The sequence below is a fragment of the Achroia grisella genome, unplaced genomic scaffold (genome assembly GCF_030625045.1).
Source record: "Achroia grisella isolate CSIRO2021 unplaced genomic scaffold, CSIRO_AGI_Agris_v1 utg807, whole genome shotgun sequence".
NCBI lineage: Eukaryota > Metazoa > Arthropoda > Insecta > Lepidoptera > Pyralidae > Achroia > Achroia grisella.
Genome location: NW_026713028.1, coordinates 596509 through 619747, shown reverse-complemented (window position 1 = coordinate 619747; position 23239 = coordinate 596509). Strand labels below are relative to the sequence as shown.

At 32.1% G+C, this 23239-nt stretch overlaps 1 protein-coding gene across 1 annotated transcript in view; it reads right to left on the bottom strand.

Annotated features, from left to right (window-relative positions):
* The window catches only part of LOC131851733 (hemicentin-2), a 41644-nt gene extending 20305 nt beyond the window's left edge, over window positions 1–21339 (bottom strand). Inside the window, exons 1-6 of the mRNA XM_059202276.1 lie at window positions 21306–21339; window positions 18471–18603; window positions 15443–15651; window positions 6771–6881; window positions 4735–4938; window positions 2829–2980 (exon numbers count right to left, since the gene is read on the bottom strand). Of these exons, the coding sequence (XP_059058259.1) occupies window positions 2829–2980; window positions 4735–4938; window positions 6771–6881; window positions 15443–15651; window positions 18471–18603; window positions 21306–21339 (843 nt within the window). The remainder of the gene's footprint in view (window positions 1–2828; window positions 2981–4734; window positions 4939–6770; window positions 6882–15442; window positions 15652–18470; window positions 18604–21305) is intronic.
* Between the last annotated feature and the right edge of the window lie 1900 nt (window positions 21340–23239).

The window sequence follows — 23239 nt, the reverse complement described above, 5'->3', positions numbered from 1 at the left end:
CACAGCGCCATCTAGTCTCACGCTATGAAGAGCTCGTGTCGTGGGCACTGGTCAACTGATATAAATATTTATATATGAAAATAATATCAGGACCAATACAAATATACTAATAAATAATATATAATAACATTCCTGGAATTATCCAGGAATGTTAGTGAGTCCAGTGTGAAGCTAAGAAGAACTTGTGTTATGGTGTCACCATAACACCATACCGATAGCAATACAAAGAATAATTTTTAAAGTACATACACAATATATATATATATATATAGAAACGACCCAAACTGATACAACAAGTGTACTCATAAAAACGCAACCATCGGAAGTAAGGCGGTGTGCTCAGCCGGTAGACCACTGAGGCCGTCATACATATAATTATACATGTCAGTAATAAAATATTTGTACTGTGCGTGGAATCGTAACCGAGACTATGCGAAGCTATATCGCTAGACATCATACATATACATGAACATATAACATCGTTAAATAACACACGCAGTACCCATCGTGTATTACCATTTAGAGGACTAAGCCATCGCTACTATTCTGTTATTACCATTCCAGGTAACTAAGCCGTCATGCCTCTTTACCCTGAAATTTCATTGTCATATAAATAACTTGTATGGATCAGAGTGCTGGCCCGTAAAGGCGACGGATGAAAGACGACTGCATGCAACTGAAATGAGAATGTTGAGGTGGATGTGTGGTGTGACAAGAATGGATAAGATAAAGAATGAATACATTAGAGGAACTATGAAAGTGGTACCGGTGTCAGAGAGGTTGAAGAGTAATCGTCTATCATGGTATGGACATGTAATGCGTAGGAACGAGGATAATATTTTAAGAAAGGTGTTACAAATGAATGTGGATGGTTATAAGGGCAGAGGAAGGCCGAAAAAGAGATGGATGGACTGTGTGAAAGATGATATGGTAAGAAAGGAAGTAAATAACGCGATGACTGCGAACAGGGATGAATGGAAGAGAAAAACATATTACGCCGACCCCAAATAAATGGGATAAGGAAGAAGCAGATGATGATGATGATGAGTAAACTCCTCAAATTAAATCACAACGTACAAATCAAGCTATTCAACGGCTGCATTAGATGATACAGAGATATTACTATATTAATATAGTTAAACGGGTTTTAACATGAATAATTGTATGGTAAATAAAAGTATTTACCTTTCGTGATCTTTCGTGTAGGTTGCATTAGCCATGTTAAAACAAGTTTTACTATATTAATAATCTTATTAATGTTATAAACGAGAAACTTTGTTAATATGGATAGATGGATCTTTGTTTCTTTTATAAACAAAAAGTGATGAATGGATTTTGATCATACTTTACAGTAATATAGTTTATACATCAGAATAACATATAGCCTATAATTTAAAAAGATATAATGTAAATTGGACAAAATGTAATGATAAATGCAGACGAAGTTGCGCGGGTAAGCTAGTATGTACTAAACCCGAAAGTTTATAAATAAGATACAGAAATACCTATGCAAATAATATTATAAAGTCTGCCTTGACATATTCGTCAGACATTTAATTGTTCCACGCTAGTTTCTGTGGTATGTTGGGCTTTATTTCCAAAATTAGCCTCTTATTCAAGTCTTTGAGGCTGTAGAGCCTAGACTACTAGAGTAGCTGGCCAAGCTCCTCCCAGAAGCGCAGTCCCTCCTGGTTTCTTTACAAGCCGAGTTCGTATTGCAGGCACGCTTCATATTTATACTTGTTCTTACATGTTTAGCCAAAAGAGCCGAACTTGTTCGTCCTCCTAAGGATCTGGACATTCATGAGTTGACGGACTCTTGTCACTTACGTCAAACATTTACAGCTAAAACTTAGGCAGGGAGTCCCTTACGACCAATTCGAGTAGGCCCCAAGCACTCGCTGTCCCATTCAATCTACATTTATTACTTTTACGTGCTCTTATTTTAAGTTGACTCTGGGATGTTGTTCTTATAGTAATAAAGATTACGGCGCTCCTATAAATTTAGTTGATGTTAAATTAGCTGGTAATTTTGGAAATTCAGAACCGATGAGCCATAACAATAGGGTCATGCATCTACCTTTTAAAATGGAAGTTCGAAAAGTCGTTTATACGATTGCAGCCATAAATTTGCATGGCAATTTTGAAAAGACATTAAAGAGGCTGCTCTAAAATGACCAAGAAAAAGTAATTTCATTTACAAAGAGTTTCTCCATAGTTTTGCGCGTTACGATTTAGATAATTTTGTTTAATTACTCTACCTTTAGCGCCACAAATATACAGTGCGGAAATCTGACCTATTAGAAGAGTTGATGACCCTTGTTTATGACTTTCTTAAATTGAATATGACCTTCTGAGTTCTGTAACTGATCTACTGGGTGTAGATCAGTTACTGTACAGTTGTTTGTTTATTGTTACAGTATTACGATTTGTTCTCTAAACGATGTATTATATGGCAATGAATAGAGTTCGGATATAGCATAAAAACCTAGTGTTGACTATTCGGCGACTAGACTACGATTTAACAATTTTGACGGCCTTGATAGTCTAGTGGTTTAGCACACCGTCTTACTTTCGATGGTAGCGGATACGTTTCGCACGGCACAAACATTTGTATTATGATATGATTGTTTGTGTCGGTATGGGTGTTTTCTATGTACAATATGTATTAATTACGAAAAAAATATATATCTATATATTCGTATCAGTTATCTAATCTACCCATAACATAAGCTTTAGTTAGCTTACCTTGGGTCTAGATGGCGCTGGGTGAATTGTCCTGAGATTATTATTATTATGATGTCTAATCTGTAGTAGATTCTACTCACCGTTTCCTTAGCATTATTTATTCTATGACCGTTCTTCCACCATGTGATGGAAGCTGGGGGTCTTGATCCTGAACTCTGGCATAACAGGTCGTATCTTCTGCTCGCTGATATTGGCTGGTCTGAACCCACCATATGAACAGTTAATGGTGGAACTAGAAATAAGAAAAAAATGGTTAGTTCTTCTGTGATATTTATTTTAGATTTAGGATGATTATCAGAACTTAATAGTAGTTTGATGTAGACGGCATTAAAAGCTAATCTCGTAAATAAAGTGTACCATAAACTAGCTATAGGTAGCAGGTTTTGCACGGGCGTGTGTGATGTTTAGCCAATTTTTTTTTGTAATGGCAAAGAAGTAAACGGTAATCGTTGCCTGATTTATAAAAACATTTTCATCGACCCCATTTGACACTACTGTCATTCCTGAGTACTAGATGACATGCCTCTTATCCTGTAATTTCCTTCAAATTAAATCAAATCGAAAATTATTTATTAATGTAGAACATTTTAGCCGCTTATGAACGGCAAGTTTTTTGTATTAATACTTTTTTACTATCGTCCAGTTCAGCATACAGAGTCGATTGTAAAGAATTGGTAAGAAACTAAATTGAAATTCTTTTTTTTTAACGCCAGTTTATTTATATGGTATACTTGAGTCTGTGTACAAAAATCCCGTGCATGAACAATTAGTGCAATGCATATTCGACGTTTACTTTTTACTTTTACTTTTATTACTTTAAAGGAACAGTTCTGGCAAAATTACATAACTTACATAACTCTGGCTACTTCTTACCCGTTAAATGTAAGAACATAATCGCTTTCTCAATACATCAGACATCAAAGTGGCTACATGCAGTGTTAAGTTAACGTCCACAAGTTCCAACTTATGTTAGTACAGTCAGCTTTATAAATATGTACCTTATGTTATGTGGAATTAAAGATATAATCTTAATTTGCATCTAAAGTAACAAATTTGAAATAGAAATTACTCATAGCTATATTTCTGTTTAAATTTGAAGTTTGTTGTCAAGATATTATGACCTCTCGCTCCTGATTTAAAAGGGTATGAATTTTATATAAGTATCTATTTTTTTAATGTATATATATAATAATGTTAAACTTTACGCATTTGGTTAACATTTTTTTATTTATTATTATTAGGATCTGAATGAAAGAAAATATTAGAAAAATCACACACAATCTTTACAAAAATTGTTCTCCATATAAAGATATATTGGCAGCATTTTCTGATTAAAATATTGGATGGAAATTATTCAATTATTTTATTACCCAGTCGTCTTTTTTTTTGGAGTAAATAAAAGCAAGACAACTTATATAATAAATGAATAAATATGAAGCTGAGTGTACCACGACAGGAATAGTTACAGTCGAGGAGTTCTAACCAGCGTCTCGAGTCGTCAAAGTCCTTTAGTTGCAGCCACTTAGGATCTTGTTTGACAGAAACTTTGTAAAAGTAGATAATAATTTATTAGTTTTCATTCAAAAATTTAATATTATTTTTTTGTAATGTTAGCATTAGAATCTGCCACATATTTCCTTATGATATTGGAGAAGGAATATAAATAATCTGTCGGCAACCTGTTACAGCCACTTTGCTACATTCTGAGGATGAAAGGACTGGTATGAATATCAAATAAAAAAAAAAATTGCTATAAACATAGGCATACTTTAGTTGTCATTGTAGAATATAATATCCCATTGTATTTTGCCTCTTTAGGCATGCAAAATTTTAAAATATTTAATAGATATGAAAAAGTTTCTATGTTTTTTCTTTTTTATTTTACGTATTATATGTGTTTTTTTAATGTTGGCAACATTAAACAAAATAAACGTTTTCTCTATCTATCATGCCACAATACTATTTCTACTTTAATCTATTACTTACAATTCATATCCAATGTTAGTGTAGTTTCTATAGGATGTGCCCGAGGATGGTTGGATGCTCTACAAGTGAGGGCCGCGCGCACATCCGCTCTGGTCAGAGGGCCGACCCTGATGACGCCTCGCACGCCGTTCCCTGACAACGCCGTCGATGGGGTATCTGTTTCCACTTCATCCCTGAACCATTTCACCCATGGTCTCGGACGACCTGCATATAAATAAAGTTTTAAAGTCTCAATATAACAATAACAAATAACATCCCTGAACAATCCACTCAGGACCATCTAGTTCCACGATATGCAGAGCTTGTATTATTAGTACTAGACTACTTATATAAATACTTAGTTTCTTTTTTTGAACATACATATATAATATAGATAGGAAATCATATTTATGAATATAAATTATTAAGATGTTTTATAATAATAATTATATATGTAATCAAATAACAATATCCAAATGTATTGGAGACAGAGTAACTTAATAAAAAAATGTAATTATATTGAAGTCTATGCAACTTTTCAAAGCAAATGCAGTTTATTTCTCATAGCTCTCAAGACACTGCTATCGTACTTTACACCAAATCGTCGTGATTGGTCCACGTACTCGGTTTAACAGAGATGCAGTCTTTTTGCGTATGAATAGAGCAAAACTATCTGTTCGAGACTCCGCAAATGCCTGAAGCGCTGCAGTAACGGGGCAGCTCGAATAGCATCCTGAAGATACTTACTGTTGTACTATATACGTTGTATAGTGATTGTATCCCACTCATATATAAATGAAATATCTCCTTTGGAAAATACATTCTATTCTGAGGAAATAAAACTATCGCTACAGAACTTTAAAAAAGGAACAACACAATAGATGTATGTAGTTCGATGTGCTACATGTCTCTTTAGCACAGAGTAATAATAGCCTATACCCTGTCGTAAAAAAAATACACAGAGCATTAAGCGTACTCCGAGTGTAATGTTGATCTAAAATAAGTTCTTATAAAAACATCTTTACAAATTGAATGACAGAATTTGTTCATAATTTACTAGCTAGTCCCACCTTTAGACGGATATACATGTAATATATATTGAAACCCTCGTCTTGAATCATTCATATCTATAGCTAAAAACTGAAATAAAATCTGTTGCATACTTTAAAATTTCTAAGCGAACAAACAGCGAAAGCGAATTCATTTTATACTATATTAAGATTTTATACTATATAGAGATAGTAAGACTGAAAAGTCAATCCAAAAGTTATAGAATTCAATATTTTATTAAAAAATAGGTACTAATTAGATTTATCATGACAGATATGCGTTAGATATACAAATTAGGTTACAGGCCGACTGTGGGAGGCTGGCCACCGTAATAAATTCGCTCTGCTGAAAATTAATTAATTTCCCTCTCACGATACATAATTTGTTGAAGGCCATTTTGAATATAAAACAGGATGAAAAGGGTTCACCGGAGTTTTTACTGTAAGTACAATTTCTGTGTCATTGTACCTACATAATGAGGGTGTTAAATGTATTAATTTATGGGCTAAACTTCGAGGGGTTTATTGTCTGTCACTTTCTGTTTAATATAAAAAAAAAGGATAATTTTGTTTGTGTGTCTTTTTCGCTCGAAAAAGTTTTGTAAGGCTTAAAGTATACGGCGAATTTTGCAAAATATAAATTATGATATAAAATGATTAGTAATATTTACTCTTTAATTATATTCGTAAAGCTTTTAAACTTTATCAGTGGGTATGGTATTCAATCATATTAATGAATATAATATGAATAATAATATATAATCTTTATTGTAGTTACATATATAATATAATATAACATCGTTTTTAAAAATGTGAGCAAAGTGGGCTTATTTTTGGTAGAGATCTCTTCCAGTCAACCTAATGCAGTGACAGTGGAAATATTTTGCGGATAATAGCAGTACAAGAGTTCTGAGTACATAAGTGGAATATTATAATTACGAACATTAAATAAAAGAAACGTATATATAGTACACTTAATATACACCTATATAATAATAAACTGATTACCTCCTGACACATCGCATTTGAGCGTGAAGGTATCTCCTTCTACATAAGGACCGACGATGGCCTGCTTGACGTCTCCTCTATCATCAATGATCACCATCTTGCTAGGTGGTACTGTTGACAAAATTTAAATAATTATTATTATATATTAATTAAAACGTGAAGCAAAAACTTTGTGCACCTTTTGACTAAAATTGCGCAGACGGAAGAGTGAAATTTCTCACATACTTATTGTTTATTGAAAGAGAGAAGGAGTTCAGAATAATAATATATTTTTTTATTCTGAACTCTTAAATTATGCATTAAAATAAATTAACTAAAAAATGATTACATATACATAGAAGTATATATAGTATTTGACAATATAATGTTCCTAATGTTGAAACTTTTAATTTAATTATGGTCGAATTTCGAACATTGGGTAACCACTAGTTTAAAAACATCAAAGGTTTCTTTGTGCTACTTTATTGTACGATAAATTATATAGTAAAAGTATACAAAAGGTATAAACTCAAAACTTATATATATATTTCATTTATATGTAAGTTTTGAGTTTAAACTTGAGTTCGAATCTGAGAGGGATTAAATATAGCCTATGTTTGCCATCGCCTTATAATCTAGCTTCATATTAAATTTCATAAAGATTCGTTCAGCCGTTTAGCCGTGTAAACAAACAAATAGACAGTTTTTAGTTTAACTTTTGATTTTATAATATTTGTATACATTTAAAGAGCATATATTTATCAACGTTTAAAGAGTATGGTGGAATATTGTGAAAAGTGGCAAGAGCTCCACCGACAAGAGAGTCGCTCTTAAACTGTGAATGAATGAGTATACATTATTTCTACAAAAATATTATATGTTTAATTTGAAATGCAGTTAAATTTCAATGGAATTAGAGGTCTTTGCAGAAATTAATAAGAACAAGGCCCATGAAATTATACGGAACTCATTACTGATAGCCCTGATGTAGCCCGGATTTGCTATTATCATTTCGATCAGTAAAATTGGGGAAGGGTAATTTGAGTGGATTTTTTCTCCGCTGTATTCTTTCCACGTTGGTACAGATAATAATCGTGAGTGTAAGTTTTTATTGTATTGCATATACCTCTTACTTACTATACAAAATTTATCGTATCTTTTTAAATTACATATAAACCTATATTATTTATTTAGATACAAGTAATTTTACTGATATTATAAACGCAAAAGTTTGTTAGTATGGATGGATACAAAAAAGGATGATTGTTACTCTTTGACGCAATAACTACTAAACAGATTTTGATGACACTTTTCAGTAATAAAGCTTATACATTAAAATAACACATAGACTATATTTTAAAAATAGATTATGTAAATTGGACGACATATAATGATGAAAGTGAAATAAGTGTGATGTAGACGAAGTTGAGCAGTCAGCTAGTTAAAAATAATAATAACCCTAGATAATTCACTCAGCGCCATCTATTGTCAAGCTAAGCAGAACTTCTGTTGTGTACTAAACAACTGCTAAAAACAACACATTTGTAAAGACTTATGTAATGTACATACATAATATTCAGTTCTAGCGTGAGGGAAATCGAACTGGCAACTACAATAATAATAATAATCTAATAACAATTCACACAGCGCCATCTAGACCCGAGTTAAGCTATCTAAAGCTTGTGTTACGGGTACTAGATAACTGATACAAGTACATAGATTTTTTTTTCGTAAATACATACATAATATACATAGAAAACACCCAGACCGACACAAACAATAATAGTCATGAATACAAATGTTTGTGCCGTGCGAGGAATCGAACCCGCGACCATTGGACGTAAAGCGGTGTGCTAGACCGCTAGACTACCGAGGTCGTCGAACTATTGGAACTAAAAACGTTTGTTAAATCACTAGACCATCAAGGCAATTCAATATACATATATAAATGGCTTCTAGATAGCTGTACAATATTAGCAAGGGGTTAAATGTGAAATCGATAGAGATGTTACGTTTAACAGGTTTTGGTTACACGACAATCCTCTTGAAAATCTTGAACATTTTAATTAAATGCTTCTCCTTATAAAATTGGATTGTCGACGCAAAATCGATACAAGATATTGTAAACCCTTAGAAATCGAGATTGTAGGAATGGGATATTATGCGAAATTAATTTGAAAAGTCATCATATTGAGTTTTGGACTAAAACCCAACAAGGGCTTAGCAAATTTAATGGGAATATTGTAAGTTCAAGAAGAAATTTGGGATCGATTAGATTATGATTGGTAGAGTTTCTTAAATATTTTTTTTGGTAGTAATAATATTCGCAGGTTCTTGAGTACATATAAACACAGTAAAATTAATATAATATATGTTCATACCAATATCATAAAGAGTTAAATTTTTGTTGTTCTGGCAATACTACTAATACTACTAAATAAGTCTATTTACAAAATTCCTTTATTGTTGTATAGTCCATTTATTAAGAAAGGCTTGTAACATTATGTTATGATCCATAAGAGTGGAGCTGCAATAAAAAAATCTTGCAAAAACGAGGAAAATGTGACGACGAAGAACGACAGACGTAGATGGACCAACTAGTTTATTATAAACTACAAGTATTTATTTATGAATAAGCTGTTACTCGAGACTAACATTTTTTTAGTTGAAATAGCTTAAGTTCTGATAATACAATCTGTATTCCCTTCAAATTTCATTAAGATAACTAGCAGATGGACACATTTTCGTGTTAGTCATATATATATCATAATGGTATAGTTTAAGTTGGCGGGGCACTAGTGGAGGATGATAGGATGAAGTCAGATTAGTCAGGTCATAGTGGACAAATCATCTGGAAATAACCAGTTTTCAGAAGGGACCGCAATCAGAGTGGACAAGAACCTGACATGGTGCATCACTAGCAACTAGTAGTAATAATGGTGTTTTCGACAGCGCTAATGGAATTTAGCAGGACACTAGTAAAGATAGGCGTTGACAACAGCGTAGGATAAACCACTATAGTCTCCAAGTGGAATGACTATGAAGGTTGAGCTGATATGATAATTGGTTAGTAATGGGGTAACTAGTCCTGAATACACTACCATACACCATCTTGCGTACTCAACCCCCAGTATATCCAGCTGCTTAATACTGGCACCACCAGTAACCTATCGATTGATTCCCTGTCTTGGTCTAACTGACATTGAAGTTACATCGACCTGAAAGGAGGTTCGAAACTTCTAAGAGTCGGCCTCTACCCGCCTCATAAGTTTTCCCACGGGTTTGGAGCATCCTCTGCATTAGCCCTAGTTTTACCCTATGACATCCTAAAGACCAGCTACGACCAGCGTTAGAATAGTTCGAAAAAAACCCTATTACTAACAATCTTGTCTCCCAACAATCTGCAACTATTATTAGACCTCCTTTCTTCATCCGATAAAAAACAAAAGCAAGTTATATCATACATTCTCGTTTGAGATAACTGAGGGACAAGATACTTCTTTGACGATAAAAACATACAAAGGCTTCAGGCTGAAGCATAAATATCATGGAACGTGCCTACTTCACTCTTGTATTATAGCTATCTTCAGTTTACACGTGCGTGCAAAATTAATATAAACTTTATAATGTATTTTATTAGGAATGGAATTTCTGCGTTAATAAATTGAAACAGAAGCTCGTGTGTGATAATAGATTTGGTAGTAATCTGGTATACATGATGAAGTATTTCGAAGTTTTTACGGTTTTATGGCACCTTCATGCTCAGGAGCGGTAATGCATTAGGTATAAACACGGGCTAAATAATGTATTTTATAAAAAAATTGCTGACATCAGTTAGGTTTTCAGACCTAAATTAAACCAATTTCGTGATCTAAGTAAAAAATGAGGTCAATCAGGAGTCAATACGGTTTTTTTAGCCCAAAAATATTAATTATATAATTTTTTAACCTTATATGTATTTCCTAGGACAAGTCACACAGATCCATCTAGTCTCAAGCTAAGGTAAGCTTCTGTAATGGGTATTAGACAACTGATATAAACATATTTTGTACATACATAAATAACATATGTATGACCAATACCGGATGGACAAACAATCATACTCATGAATACAAATGTTTGTACAATACGAGGAATCGATTCTACGACTACCGCAAGTAAGGCGATGTGCTAAACCGCTAAATCTCGAAAGTTTGGAGTATACAAAAGATAATATTTGCCTGATTTTCATGTTCCAATACAAAAGAACATAAAGTAATCTACTGCAATTGATCTATCTAATAACACGTAGCTTCTTTAGCATCATCAGTAGAGAAATACAAATCGTCCTAATGTCGTTCTATAAGGATCTTATATAAATATTAGGTCATAAATTATTCATAATAAATTGCTATTACGCCAATAAGGAAATTGCAAAGCGCCGAATTAATTTTATAGCATCTATCAATTATGCTTTTATGATGGTTTTGTGTTTGTAGATTATAATAGTAGGAGTTTTCTAGATAATCTTTATACTATACTAGCTGTGGCCGCGACTTCGTCGAATTTCCATACAAACTTTCCCCCCTATTCTACCCCCTTAGTGGTAATTTTATTAGAAATCCTGAATGTCAGTTTTTTTTTTATATTTAATCAACAGCCTGAAAATAGGTTTTAAGCTTTTAGCTTTAAAAATGACGATACTCCCATACAACCTTTCATCTCCCCTATCAACCCTGTAGAACCCTTTTTCGTATTAAAAGTAGCCTATCCCTTTCTCAGGTACTAGACTATCTGTGAACCAAATTTAATTTAAATCAGTTCTGTAGTTTTGACGTGAAAGCGAGACAGACAGACAAAACTACTTCGCATTTATAATATTAGTAAGGATGGCAGTGAGCTTCAGCATATTACATATATAATAACATATGTTTAATAAATGAAGGTATGAATAAAACCTTTTATTGAAATTACAGTTACAAATGCAACATACATAAAAACTCTCTTGGTCGTTAGAATTCAAAATTATATCCTAATATCACTTTTAATTTTAGTTACCTACTAGAACTCCAACTAAAACTATAAGAACTACGAGAACTCAAACGAACTCAAAATTAAAAAAACTGACTGTCTGCTTTTAAGTAGTAATCATAGCCATAAATAACGCCCGCTGTACCCTTCATAACAGGGACTGAGTACAAACTTTCATCCCCTACTTCATCACTTCCAGTTTATTTACTGAGAGCAAAGATAAGACCTTTTCTAATATGAGTATGTATTAGATTATACAAATATATGGAATTACGTTTATAAATTCTATTCTATTCTATTATAAAAGCAGTTACAGATCCCGACAATACTATTTCCTACAAATGTATCCCTAATAATGGATTCAAGTGTACAGTAATAAAGGAGCCTTTGTGTTCGGTCCAAGAGTCATACACTTTGTGCATCTAGCTTTGTGTAATCTTATTCAGTGCAATGCATTTCTGGATCTGCAGATATACGAGAAGTTTCTCCCGTGTGTTTGTTTATATATGTTGATATAATTGTATTATATATAATTTGGAACATAGAACTACTTTCAGTTCCATTTGTGTCTAAACTAGTATAAGAAAGATTTTACAACTAGGTAAGTAATAACTTCATATTTTTCTTTCTTCTTTCTTTTATTACTAGGTAAAGTAAATATCCGAAATCACTGCATAGATTTGAAAAATTGAAAAAACCATAAGTATGTAAATAAAAAATAAATAATTTATATACATAAATATTTTTTTTAGAAATACAATATATTTCGCAAGCTACTGATTGCATCGCTCAACAATTTTAAAGTAATGCGATAAGCTGAATGTTGTAATATTTATTTTAATAACTGCGTTATTTTTTCTAACTTTATGATTACATTGTATTCTATTACAATTATATTTTGCAAATAATTATTATTGTATGCTTATATAAAAAATAATAGACATCAAAAAGAACTGCATTATTAAGGATAACTTAGAAAAAATACTTAACAGATCTTAATCAAATGTATATGCGACCCCACGAAAAGTATGAGCTTTTAAACAAAAAAACAAATATCAAAATCGAGTTATGTAGACAAAAGTTATAAGGAAACACATTTAATAAAATGACAGTTGCAATATTTCCTGCTTTTATGGTTGAAAAATATTTCAGAGAACTTATGAACATCATAAATTCTCTAACACTTATAATATAATTATGTACTAATTAGGTTACGGCTAAACGATACTAGGCATATAACTGATTATCTGACTAATATTATAAACGCGTTTGTGGTGGATGGATGTTTGTTACTCTTTCACGCAAAAACTACGGAACGGATTTTGATGAAATTTCACAGTAATATAGTTCATACATCAGAATAACATATAGGCTAAATAAAAAAAAAAAAAATGTAAATTGGGCGAAATATAGTCAAGTAAGTATGATGCAAACGAAGAAACACAAACATATGTACCTAAATTTAAGTATAAAATCAGATACGCTTCAAAGACTACAGATTATATTTCCCGTATTTTCATATATACACAATGTATGTATTTACGTGAAATTAATAACATGAACATCAAAATTCAATAGCTCTCCGTAAGCTCTGCTTGTATTTCCCTAAGCGGATTACGTTGCGCCTTTCACTCGCATGTTAATTTTTCTCCAATTGAAAAGTAAAGCAGGATTATAAGCATACACAATTTTGTTTTATTGGAACATATCTATTGAAATTTATCACGCATTTATTTATTTTATGATCAGAATGTTGTATACGGGACCGGTATAAAAACTTGTTTTTAATACCTTTATAATAAATAAATAACCATGGGCAATTAACACAGCGCCATCTAGTCCTACGGTAAGCAGAGTTTGTCTTATGGGTAGTATTTACCTCTTTGACGACTGATATAAATAGTTAGTTTTTTTTCTAAATACATACATGGTGTATATAGAAAATACCCAAATTGATACAAACAATCACACTCATGAATACAAACGTTTGCACCGTGCGAGGAATCGAACCCGCAATCGGTAGTAATGCGGAGTGCTAGACCGCTAGCCCATCGAGGCCGTCATAATCATCATAAAATATAATTAGTTGTACCTGTGCAACTTAGCTAGCGTTACATTTTCCCCGTTTTAGAACAGTTGTCATTGAATCTCTGTTTTTATTAGTCGTGGTATATTATTGTATAGCCTACCTTCTATGATAAAAGTATAACATATATATTATAACCCTAAAGGAACTTTTCAGTAATAGCTCTGTAATATGTAAATATAATTTTAAAACAAATATAAATTAAATTTTTCCCGTTTTTAGAATATTTTTCATTTAAGCTGTGGTCCTACCTTATTGTTGTATAGCCAGCATCCACGATAAAAGGTCTTTTATTCATATCATAACACTAAAGAATTTTTTCAGTAATTTCTATGATTAGCTATATGTTCAACCAAACAATCAAAAGTTTCAGTTTTGTAATATACTTCACTTGTAACACGACACAGCTTAACATGAAATTATTTAAAAGAACTCTTAAAAACTTTTAATGAAAAATAAAGAAAAAAAAATTCATAAAAACTTTTAATGAAATAAATTTTTCTGTCTTAGTTAATTGACATTTACAAAATTGTATTTAAATAACATCATAAACAGCATATCTGACTCCAACGTGACAAGTGGCATATCTTCTGCGTCACTCATAATTTTTGGTTTGTTATTAACATTTCCTGGGATCATCATCGGAGAATCAGAATTTTTTTTTTTTATTTTAAACACAACTTTTATTTTGATGCCTATTGGTATTTGAATTCACGACCGTCTGGTTGGAAGTTAGAAGATTAAATCATTAGACTATGACCATGCTCTCAGTATAGAGTTGCTTTCATTAGTTCCTGATTGTCTCAGTATATAGTAAGTGTATAGATGTCACATTTCTATTAAATTTAAAATATTAATTACTACCTACTCGCCCCGGCATCGCACGGGTGTACATGTATTATATATACATTCCTCTTGAGTAACTCTATCTATTAAAAAAATAGCTTCAAAATAGGTTGCGTAGTTTTAAAGATTTAAGCATACATAGGGACAGACAGCGACAGTGACTTTGTTTTATACTATGTAACGATACCTACACATTTTGGTTGGTATGTACGATTGTAGTTCGTATATATATATATGACTTTAATTTACTATTTGCATACGTAATAATTAATAATTGATTAATACTCGTGTTTGAGTTTCATTACTTCATTATTATTAATGTATAACAGCTAGGTTTCGGATATTCCAGCATAATTAGTTATTGATTCAGTTCAAGTTATTAGTTTGTTTGAATAATTGGGTTTTAGTCTGGTTATACGTTTTCAATTTATCAGTGGATGTAAATTCAAATATGTATGTACTTTACATGTATATAATATTTATATACTTGTACATAATTATTTCTTATAAAATGACGAACAAGCTGACGGTCCATTTGTTAGTAAGAATACGCTACTAATACTAACAGTATTAATACTAATAGAACAAATTAACAGAAGCAGGGATTGTTATCTGTGGATCAATAATGTAACAATAACAAATTAGAGCATCAATTAGGTACAGGGTTTGTACTAACTCATTATTTGTTTCTTGTTATAAAGTTAATTATAACCTTATTTCAATAATAGTCCTTTTAACTAAAACAACTTACCAATGACTGTGAGATTGACCCGTGAATTTCTTGTTTGCGCTTGTTTGAAGTCCACCCTACATCTGTAGACTCCTTGGTCTGATGCTTTAACCCTGTCTACGCCCAGTTCTGCAGGCTTCCTCTCTGGCAGAAAGTAGGCTCTGGATGCGAAGACGCTTTCATCTGACCATCGTTCGGCGACACCGAAGTCGCGTTCCCTCGCATCTACGCTGTTTAAAGTAACATTTCATTAGTTTAATTGTTATAACTAAAGCAACTTAGAGGTACTATTAATATTGGGGATATTACCAACAATATACCCTATTGGTTTGATCTCCACATGGTAACAATAGTAATGAGTTTTCGATGAAATCACTACGATGAGCTAACTGTCCTGACTTCATACTCATTATATCATACTCCACTGTGGTGCCTCACTAGTGTATACGGTTAGTGTAGACAGTAGTGGTTTTTAGGGGGTAAGTACCCCACAAACCCCCTCATAACGCCTGCAGCGGGGTTGTAAAGTCGCTGCAGGCGTGATGGACCAATTTCCCATTCAAACTCTCATTTTCGCACATTTTTTTTATTTAACTTTACCGTGGTTAACTCTGTAAAGTCGTCTACGCAGGTCTACGTTTCAAGCACCAAGTAGGTGCTTGAAGTAGTACCACTTTCCATCGGGTATTCTAATTCTAATAATATATAAATTACAATTTTATAAAATTTTGTAATCTAACTGTTTTTGAACTCAAGCTGATCGATAGTCTATATGTTTAGACATGATCAGTGCCATTGACATCACGTGGCCACGTGACTCACGTGTTACCCGTCAAGCATTCCTCTATACTCTATTATTTTGCTGTCATCTCACAGTTCAAACCAGTGCACAGTAAGCTAGTAAGATGAAAAAGTAATAAGGCAGTATACCCAAGCAGAGGACATTGTACTACTGGTAAAAGATTAGTTTTATTATTTTAATAACCTGAAAGTTTGTGAGTATGGATGGATGTTTGTTACTCTTTTACGCAAAAACTACTGAACGGATTTTGATGAAACTTTATAGTAATATACCTTATATATCAGAATAGCATATAGGCTATAAATTTCACTCAGGTGAAACCATGGGCACAGCTAGTAAAATATATTTTTGAAACAATGAAAGTATAACAATGTTAATTAATATAACACAAACGGTATTTGTTGGATTTCTTACGGAATAAATTAAAAGGTCACAATATATTTATTGACATTACCCGATATAACTTTAAAAAGCTTATTGAAGTAAATCAAATAAACTGATTTAAGTTCAGGCTTCGCCAAGTTTCGAGTCGCGTCTTGTTTGAAATGTTCTGAAGATTTGTCGAGTAGGTGAATGAGTTTGGTGCATGTCATAAGAGCACAAAAATATAAAGCACATATCCACAGATCAATATCGCATTTTGCAATGTAATAAAACAACACTTCTATATTTTATATAGATTGATACACTTATATCAAAGATCAACCTAAAAAAAATGATGGAATGAAACCCAATATTAAAGTCTTTGAATGAGGAGACAAACACATTTTATGATGCAACAATAGTAAAATTGTGTCACAAAACTGGTTTTCAGTAGATTGTTTTTTTTATTGTATTATTTATTTAATTTTTTATTTATTAAATCTTTTATGCACAAATATAGATGCATATGGTGGACTTAACACCATGAGGTATTGTCTCCCAGTCAACCATTGGGCAAACATAGATCTATGTGGGCAGTGCATTAAAAAAAAATAATAAATAAAATGTAGGTATACCATTTAAAATAATAATAATAACAAAGATTATATACTAGTCAATAATTATATATAATATATAATATTAAATAAAAAATTACACATATACTCAATATTTATAAATATGAAAAATATAATCGTACATATACATACATACACATACAATTAAATATATACCTATACAAAACAATAGTGTATGTTCAGATGCGTAAGTAAGAAAATTATTATTTAACATTAGAGAAGGAATCTTTCTATTATTATATGTCATTTAATTTCACAATTAATAATGATAACTTAAACTAACTTTTCTAAAATGTTCTACATTTACAAACTGCTAGAATTGGCTCCAAAAAGTCAAATGAGCATCAAATTTAAAAACTGTTGAGTATTTTAACGTTTAACATGAAAATTTAGAAATACTTGCATACATTTTATTCTTATTCTCATCTTATTTCTACAATTGTATTTCTATCTATAATATATAAAGTTAAACTACTTTTTTACAAAAAAATTATATACAATACAAAACGTTATATTTGCAATTTTTTTTTATTATATCATATTATATTTTAGTTTAAGAAATAAAACAATATGTATTATTTCTATTTACATGCAATATAATAAAAACGCTTACATAACTGTTGCTTGTCACTTAGACCAAATGACGACAAGGTAATTCAAAGACCGTATTTAGCCGATGCTGTGTTTATGGAATATTCCCAATGAACAGGAGGATGTTGCGCCGATGAGAAACTCTTAATAAAACTTCCGGTTCAAAGCTTAAGTACTTCCTTATAGTATAACAGATTTCTTTTATAATATCTATTTATAATTAGACAGTATCCTCTTACGGGGTATAAACAGAGAAATAAGATACTAAGTCCAATCTTATATATAAAATTCTCGTGTTACAATGTTAGTTACCATACTCCACCGAAACAGATTGACTGATTTTTATGAAATTTTATATGCATATATACACTAGGTCTGAGAATTACTATTATCTATTTTTTATATCCTTGAGTGATAAGGGTTATCTACCCCTAATAATTTTTTTTTTACATTTTTTTTATTTTCATCTAATTTTCACACTTCTACCATCAACCCCTATTTTTTATCTTCAAACTACAAAGAATATTTTACAAATTGAATAGGATTTACTAAATTATGAATATATAACTCTGTCCCTTCGTTGAAGTACTTAAGTATTAATCAATAAAGCAAAATAATTATACTAGGATTATGTTAATAATTAATAAATAATATTTACCTATATATAGGTGTACCGAGATCTTCCCTGTACCATAGGACAAGTAAGACGGCGTCTATTTCGTCTTGCGTGCTGATGTCACACGGCAAGTACACCGGTTCTCCAGCCACAGCTATCACCTGCGTCATAGGCACTGTGGACAAAAAGAAAAGGTTAATTAACATGCTGCCACGTGCGACTTCGTCTGCATCACATTTATCATTATATATCGCCCAATTTACATAATATCTTTTGAAATTATAGCCTATGTGTTATTCTAATGTATGAGCTATATTACTGTAAAGTTTCATCAAAATTCGTTTAGTAGTTTTTGCGTGAAAGACTAACAAACATTCATCAATACTTTTAATATGGCTTTCTCTTAGATGCAAGAATATTGCAGATGCTCTCCAGTTTACTTTAAAATGAAAATGGAACTGAGCAGGGCACGACATAAAGAAAAGAGATGGACTATTCCAACAACAAAATGGCCGGGCCCGACAAACAAAATAAGAGTAGGAAGATAGAAAAAAGATGGACTGAGGACATAAAGAATAATGTAGAAGTGTCTAAAAGTTTATCCAGTTAACTGATATCCTTATAACCGACCGGAAATCCGGATATCCGCGGAATAAGTGAGCATAATAGACAGTATAGAAAAAAAAGGGCTGATGACATAAAGTAGAAGAATAATGCAGAAAAAGATTTAATGCAAACAGCCGTGGATAGAGGAGGTTGGCGAAAGACGGAGGAGGCCATTTGACGAGGATGGATGAAGAATTAATAATATGCTATTGCCTTCTTTAAATGAGCTAAAAACCCCTAATTATAATCTTCTTTTCTTTTATATTCCATGACGTTTTGAAATATCAAAACGAACAGTGTCTAAAAGTTTATCCAGTTAACTGATATCCTTATAATCGACCGGAAATCCGGATATCCGCCGGATAAGTGAGCATAATAGACAGTATCACGATAGTTTTGTTGAATGACTGTTATCACATCCGATTGTATTATATTTGTTCTTTTAAATATAATATAAGTTCGCAAAATAGTTTAGTATATGACTCAACATACTACTAAATGCTTTTGCAATTGGTATATTTTTACTAGGAGTTTATCGCTACTTCGTCTGGTTTTTAATTACTATATAGTCTATTTAAGTGTTCGTAATACAATTCAATACAAGTCAAATAGAAACAAAAAAAATTCTAATTCAAATAAACTTAATATAAGCATTTTTGAATAGTATTTTTTTTTATTTTATTACTCTTTCGGAATGCAGACTAGGTACAAAAAGATTAAGCGACAAACTTGCGTGTTGCTATTCATATATTACTGAATGGATTTGTATTATTTTGTTACGGATACAAATCCATTAAGTAATGAAATTGACATCTGCAAAATGCTACATACATATACAATATAAAATATATATTGTATATGTATGTAGGCGAAATAACAACTTACCGCCTATGACGGTCTCGGTGGTCTAACAGTTGAACACACCGCCCTACTTCCGATGGCCGCGGATTCGATTTATCGCACGGCACAAACATTTGTATTCATGAGTCTGGTTGTTTGTATCAGTCTGGGTGTCTATGTTATAATATGTATGTATTTACGAAAAAAAAATATGTATGTATTGATATTAGTTATCTAGTATCTATAACACATGCTTTAGCTAGCTTAACTTGGGTCTAGATGGCGCAGTGTGAATTGTCCTGATATTATTATTATTATTATTTTTTTCCCAAAAATTCTCATCACCCCTCTTAAGGAGAGGAGATGGCAACATTATTATTATTATTATTATTCTTTATTTTTTCTCAGCTATTGCTGGTTTTATTATTATTATTATTATTATCAGGGGCCTCAGCAATTTGTAAGCGGCATTCCAATATCATAAAAAAGACAAAATTGAATATAAACCCATTCTCCAAATGACATAACAAATAGCTACTATGTAATATAATATGTGGGACCGAAATAGAAAAGTAATATTGCTACTAAACATGATATTGAACGAAATGGACATCCCGCACGAAACTCGAATATACCCACATCTCAATGACACTGTCACTAAAGAAAGTCTCAGTTACTGCTTTATTCAGTGATTTTGATGTTGATCCTACAATACCGCGAGCGTCGTGTATACAGAATATCTCTCTACATATGACACTTGTCAAATATACTCGTATATTCAAGAAACGCTTTGATGCTTGGACGTGTGCTGTTATTATCATTTCTTTAGAATTATAATATGAATGAATTGTATACAATTTGTGGTAAATCGAAGTTTGTAAGGCGTAAATACTTGGATAGTGTAACGGGAGTATGATTTGAGCGTAAATAGATGTATAGAATATTAAGGGAAAACATGATCTTTAAATTATGAATGAGTTTAGGTGATGTCTCTATTTACAGGTACTTTTAAACTATCAGTAATTAATTATTTATAACATAACTAGCTATCAGTCCCGGTTTATAAACTTTTCTTTTGAATTACTCTATCCATTGGTAAAAATTGCATTAAAATCGTATAATTAAAATATATAGTTTAATAGATCTAAGCCAACAGACAGCGGAAGTGACTTCATTTTATACTACGTAAAGAAGTGTAAATTGGCACACTATTTAAAAACAGTCTTTCATACTTAAGCATTTCAATTTTTGTTACTATATTTAATAGTACCATCGAGTATTATGACTCCTTCAATTAATGGAACTGGCAAGAAATTTTACTTTTTCTGTTGCTATTCTCTTTATCTGTCCTCAAATGTACGCTGTATTTAATTATGTTAAAATAGGGTCAGTTTTTTTTTAATTGGAATAACAAACAGCCGGACGTCTTACCTGATAGTAAGCCGTAACCATCACCAATATTCATGACAGCCCTACTACGGGCAACACGTCATCATGTGACACCCGTTATACCATTCATTCGTTATCGTTCCAGAGCACTAAGATGTCATTTCTCTTATCCTGTAATTTCACTACCTAATCGCCCCCTACAACTGTAATACAGCTTATAAAGCTGCTTGGCTGCCGAAATAAGTTTTTTATGGACAACAATGGTGCACCTGCTTGCGCTAACGGTTTACGCTGGCGGAGCACCAGTATGAGTATGATAAGATTAGCATAAGGTCAGGTCAGTGAGACCATCGTGATAAATTCACCAAGAATTATCACTTTTGATAGCAATAAAATGATCAGTCCACATTACTAAAAATCTCCTTTTTCCTCACCGAAATAAGTCAGACTGTCTCACGCAGACGACATTTAACAGTCTACCTCTGGTTATTTTATTCCCTATTCTGCCAAAATAAAAAAATAAAGGACAATGTGGATGTAACACGGTTATTATAATATAATATTATATGGCACCATTCGGCGCAAATGGCAACACATTTCACGAGACGGTAAAGGAAATTTCATTATCTTTACGGTCATTTAAACTTCATATTTGGTTGAAACAAACAACTACATCGTTGTTACAAGTCGGTTGGCTGCGCGCAAATTTTGCGGTCTCAGTTGCAGTCAGCTACGCATTACTTATGGACTGGACTATATTTGGCTATACTCGCGGCCAGTGTTGCCAAAAAACTGCTTTGCTTTCCATCCAAGTGTTCCCCAAATCCCCTAAAATTCAAGACTTAAAGTAACAATAGTAGTAAAAGTAGTTATTAGTATTGCTAGTATATGGAAGCTTTTAATTTATTCGGGGTTTTGGGCTATTGTCAGGTGACAAAACCTGTGATACTGCTACGTGCATAGATCTATAGTGGTCGCTCTATTTCAAAGTTCGTTACCTAGATACGTGAGGGACAAGAATTGGGAAATATTTTTAAGAGCGATGGTTTTTATCTCCTCAGGATAGATTGTATACTGCCCAAAGGAGATATTTCGTTTATGCATGAATGAGCTACAACCAGATAGGATGTGTAGCGGCGTTTCCTCTTCTGCTTGGCAAAATCTACAGATTACGGAAAACTATAGGATATTGTATGTCTATAACTATACGATATGATATGTATATATCATCTTCAAAATGATAGCGGTAACAAAATGTCATACATTTTGTTACCGCTATCATTTTGAAGACAATAAAATCAGTACGAGTCGTACTCACGTTAACGGAACGAATCTTTTATTTATTCCTTACTAACTCAGCTCACGGTTTCACCCGCATGTAATTTACAGCCTGTGATATTCTGATATATAAGCTATATTAATGTAAAGTTTTATTAAAATCCATTCAGTTGTTTTTGCTTAAAAGAGCAATAAACATCCATTCATCCACACCCACAAACTTCCGTGTTTATGATATTAGAAGTAAGTAAAACGTATATATAATATTACTATTACAAATACGCCCACATTTTCAATTTATTTTTACTCTCATAAATCTTCCCAAACAACTATTTTCCTCAGATTTTCACGAATACAAACAAAATATTCTTTATAATATTTACGAACTTACTAATTAAGTTTTATTAAATTACATCTTTTTTAATCATATTATAGGCATATTAACGAAAAATAACAATCATTGTATTTCAACGCTGCACCCAAGAGGTAGCCAGTCGAGGCAACGTACCCAAGGTACTGGCAGCGGTGCCTCTTATTTATTTTTGTTATACAATACTATATATACTGTACAATAATCATTGTTATATTTAAGAACATGTGCCATTTATTCTCCAGAAAAAAATATATTTGTTTATACAATTTAGACATAAGAAAGTTATTTTACAACAAGAGAGCAACAGCTACAAATTATTTTTTTT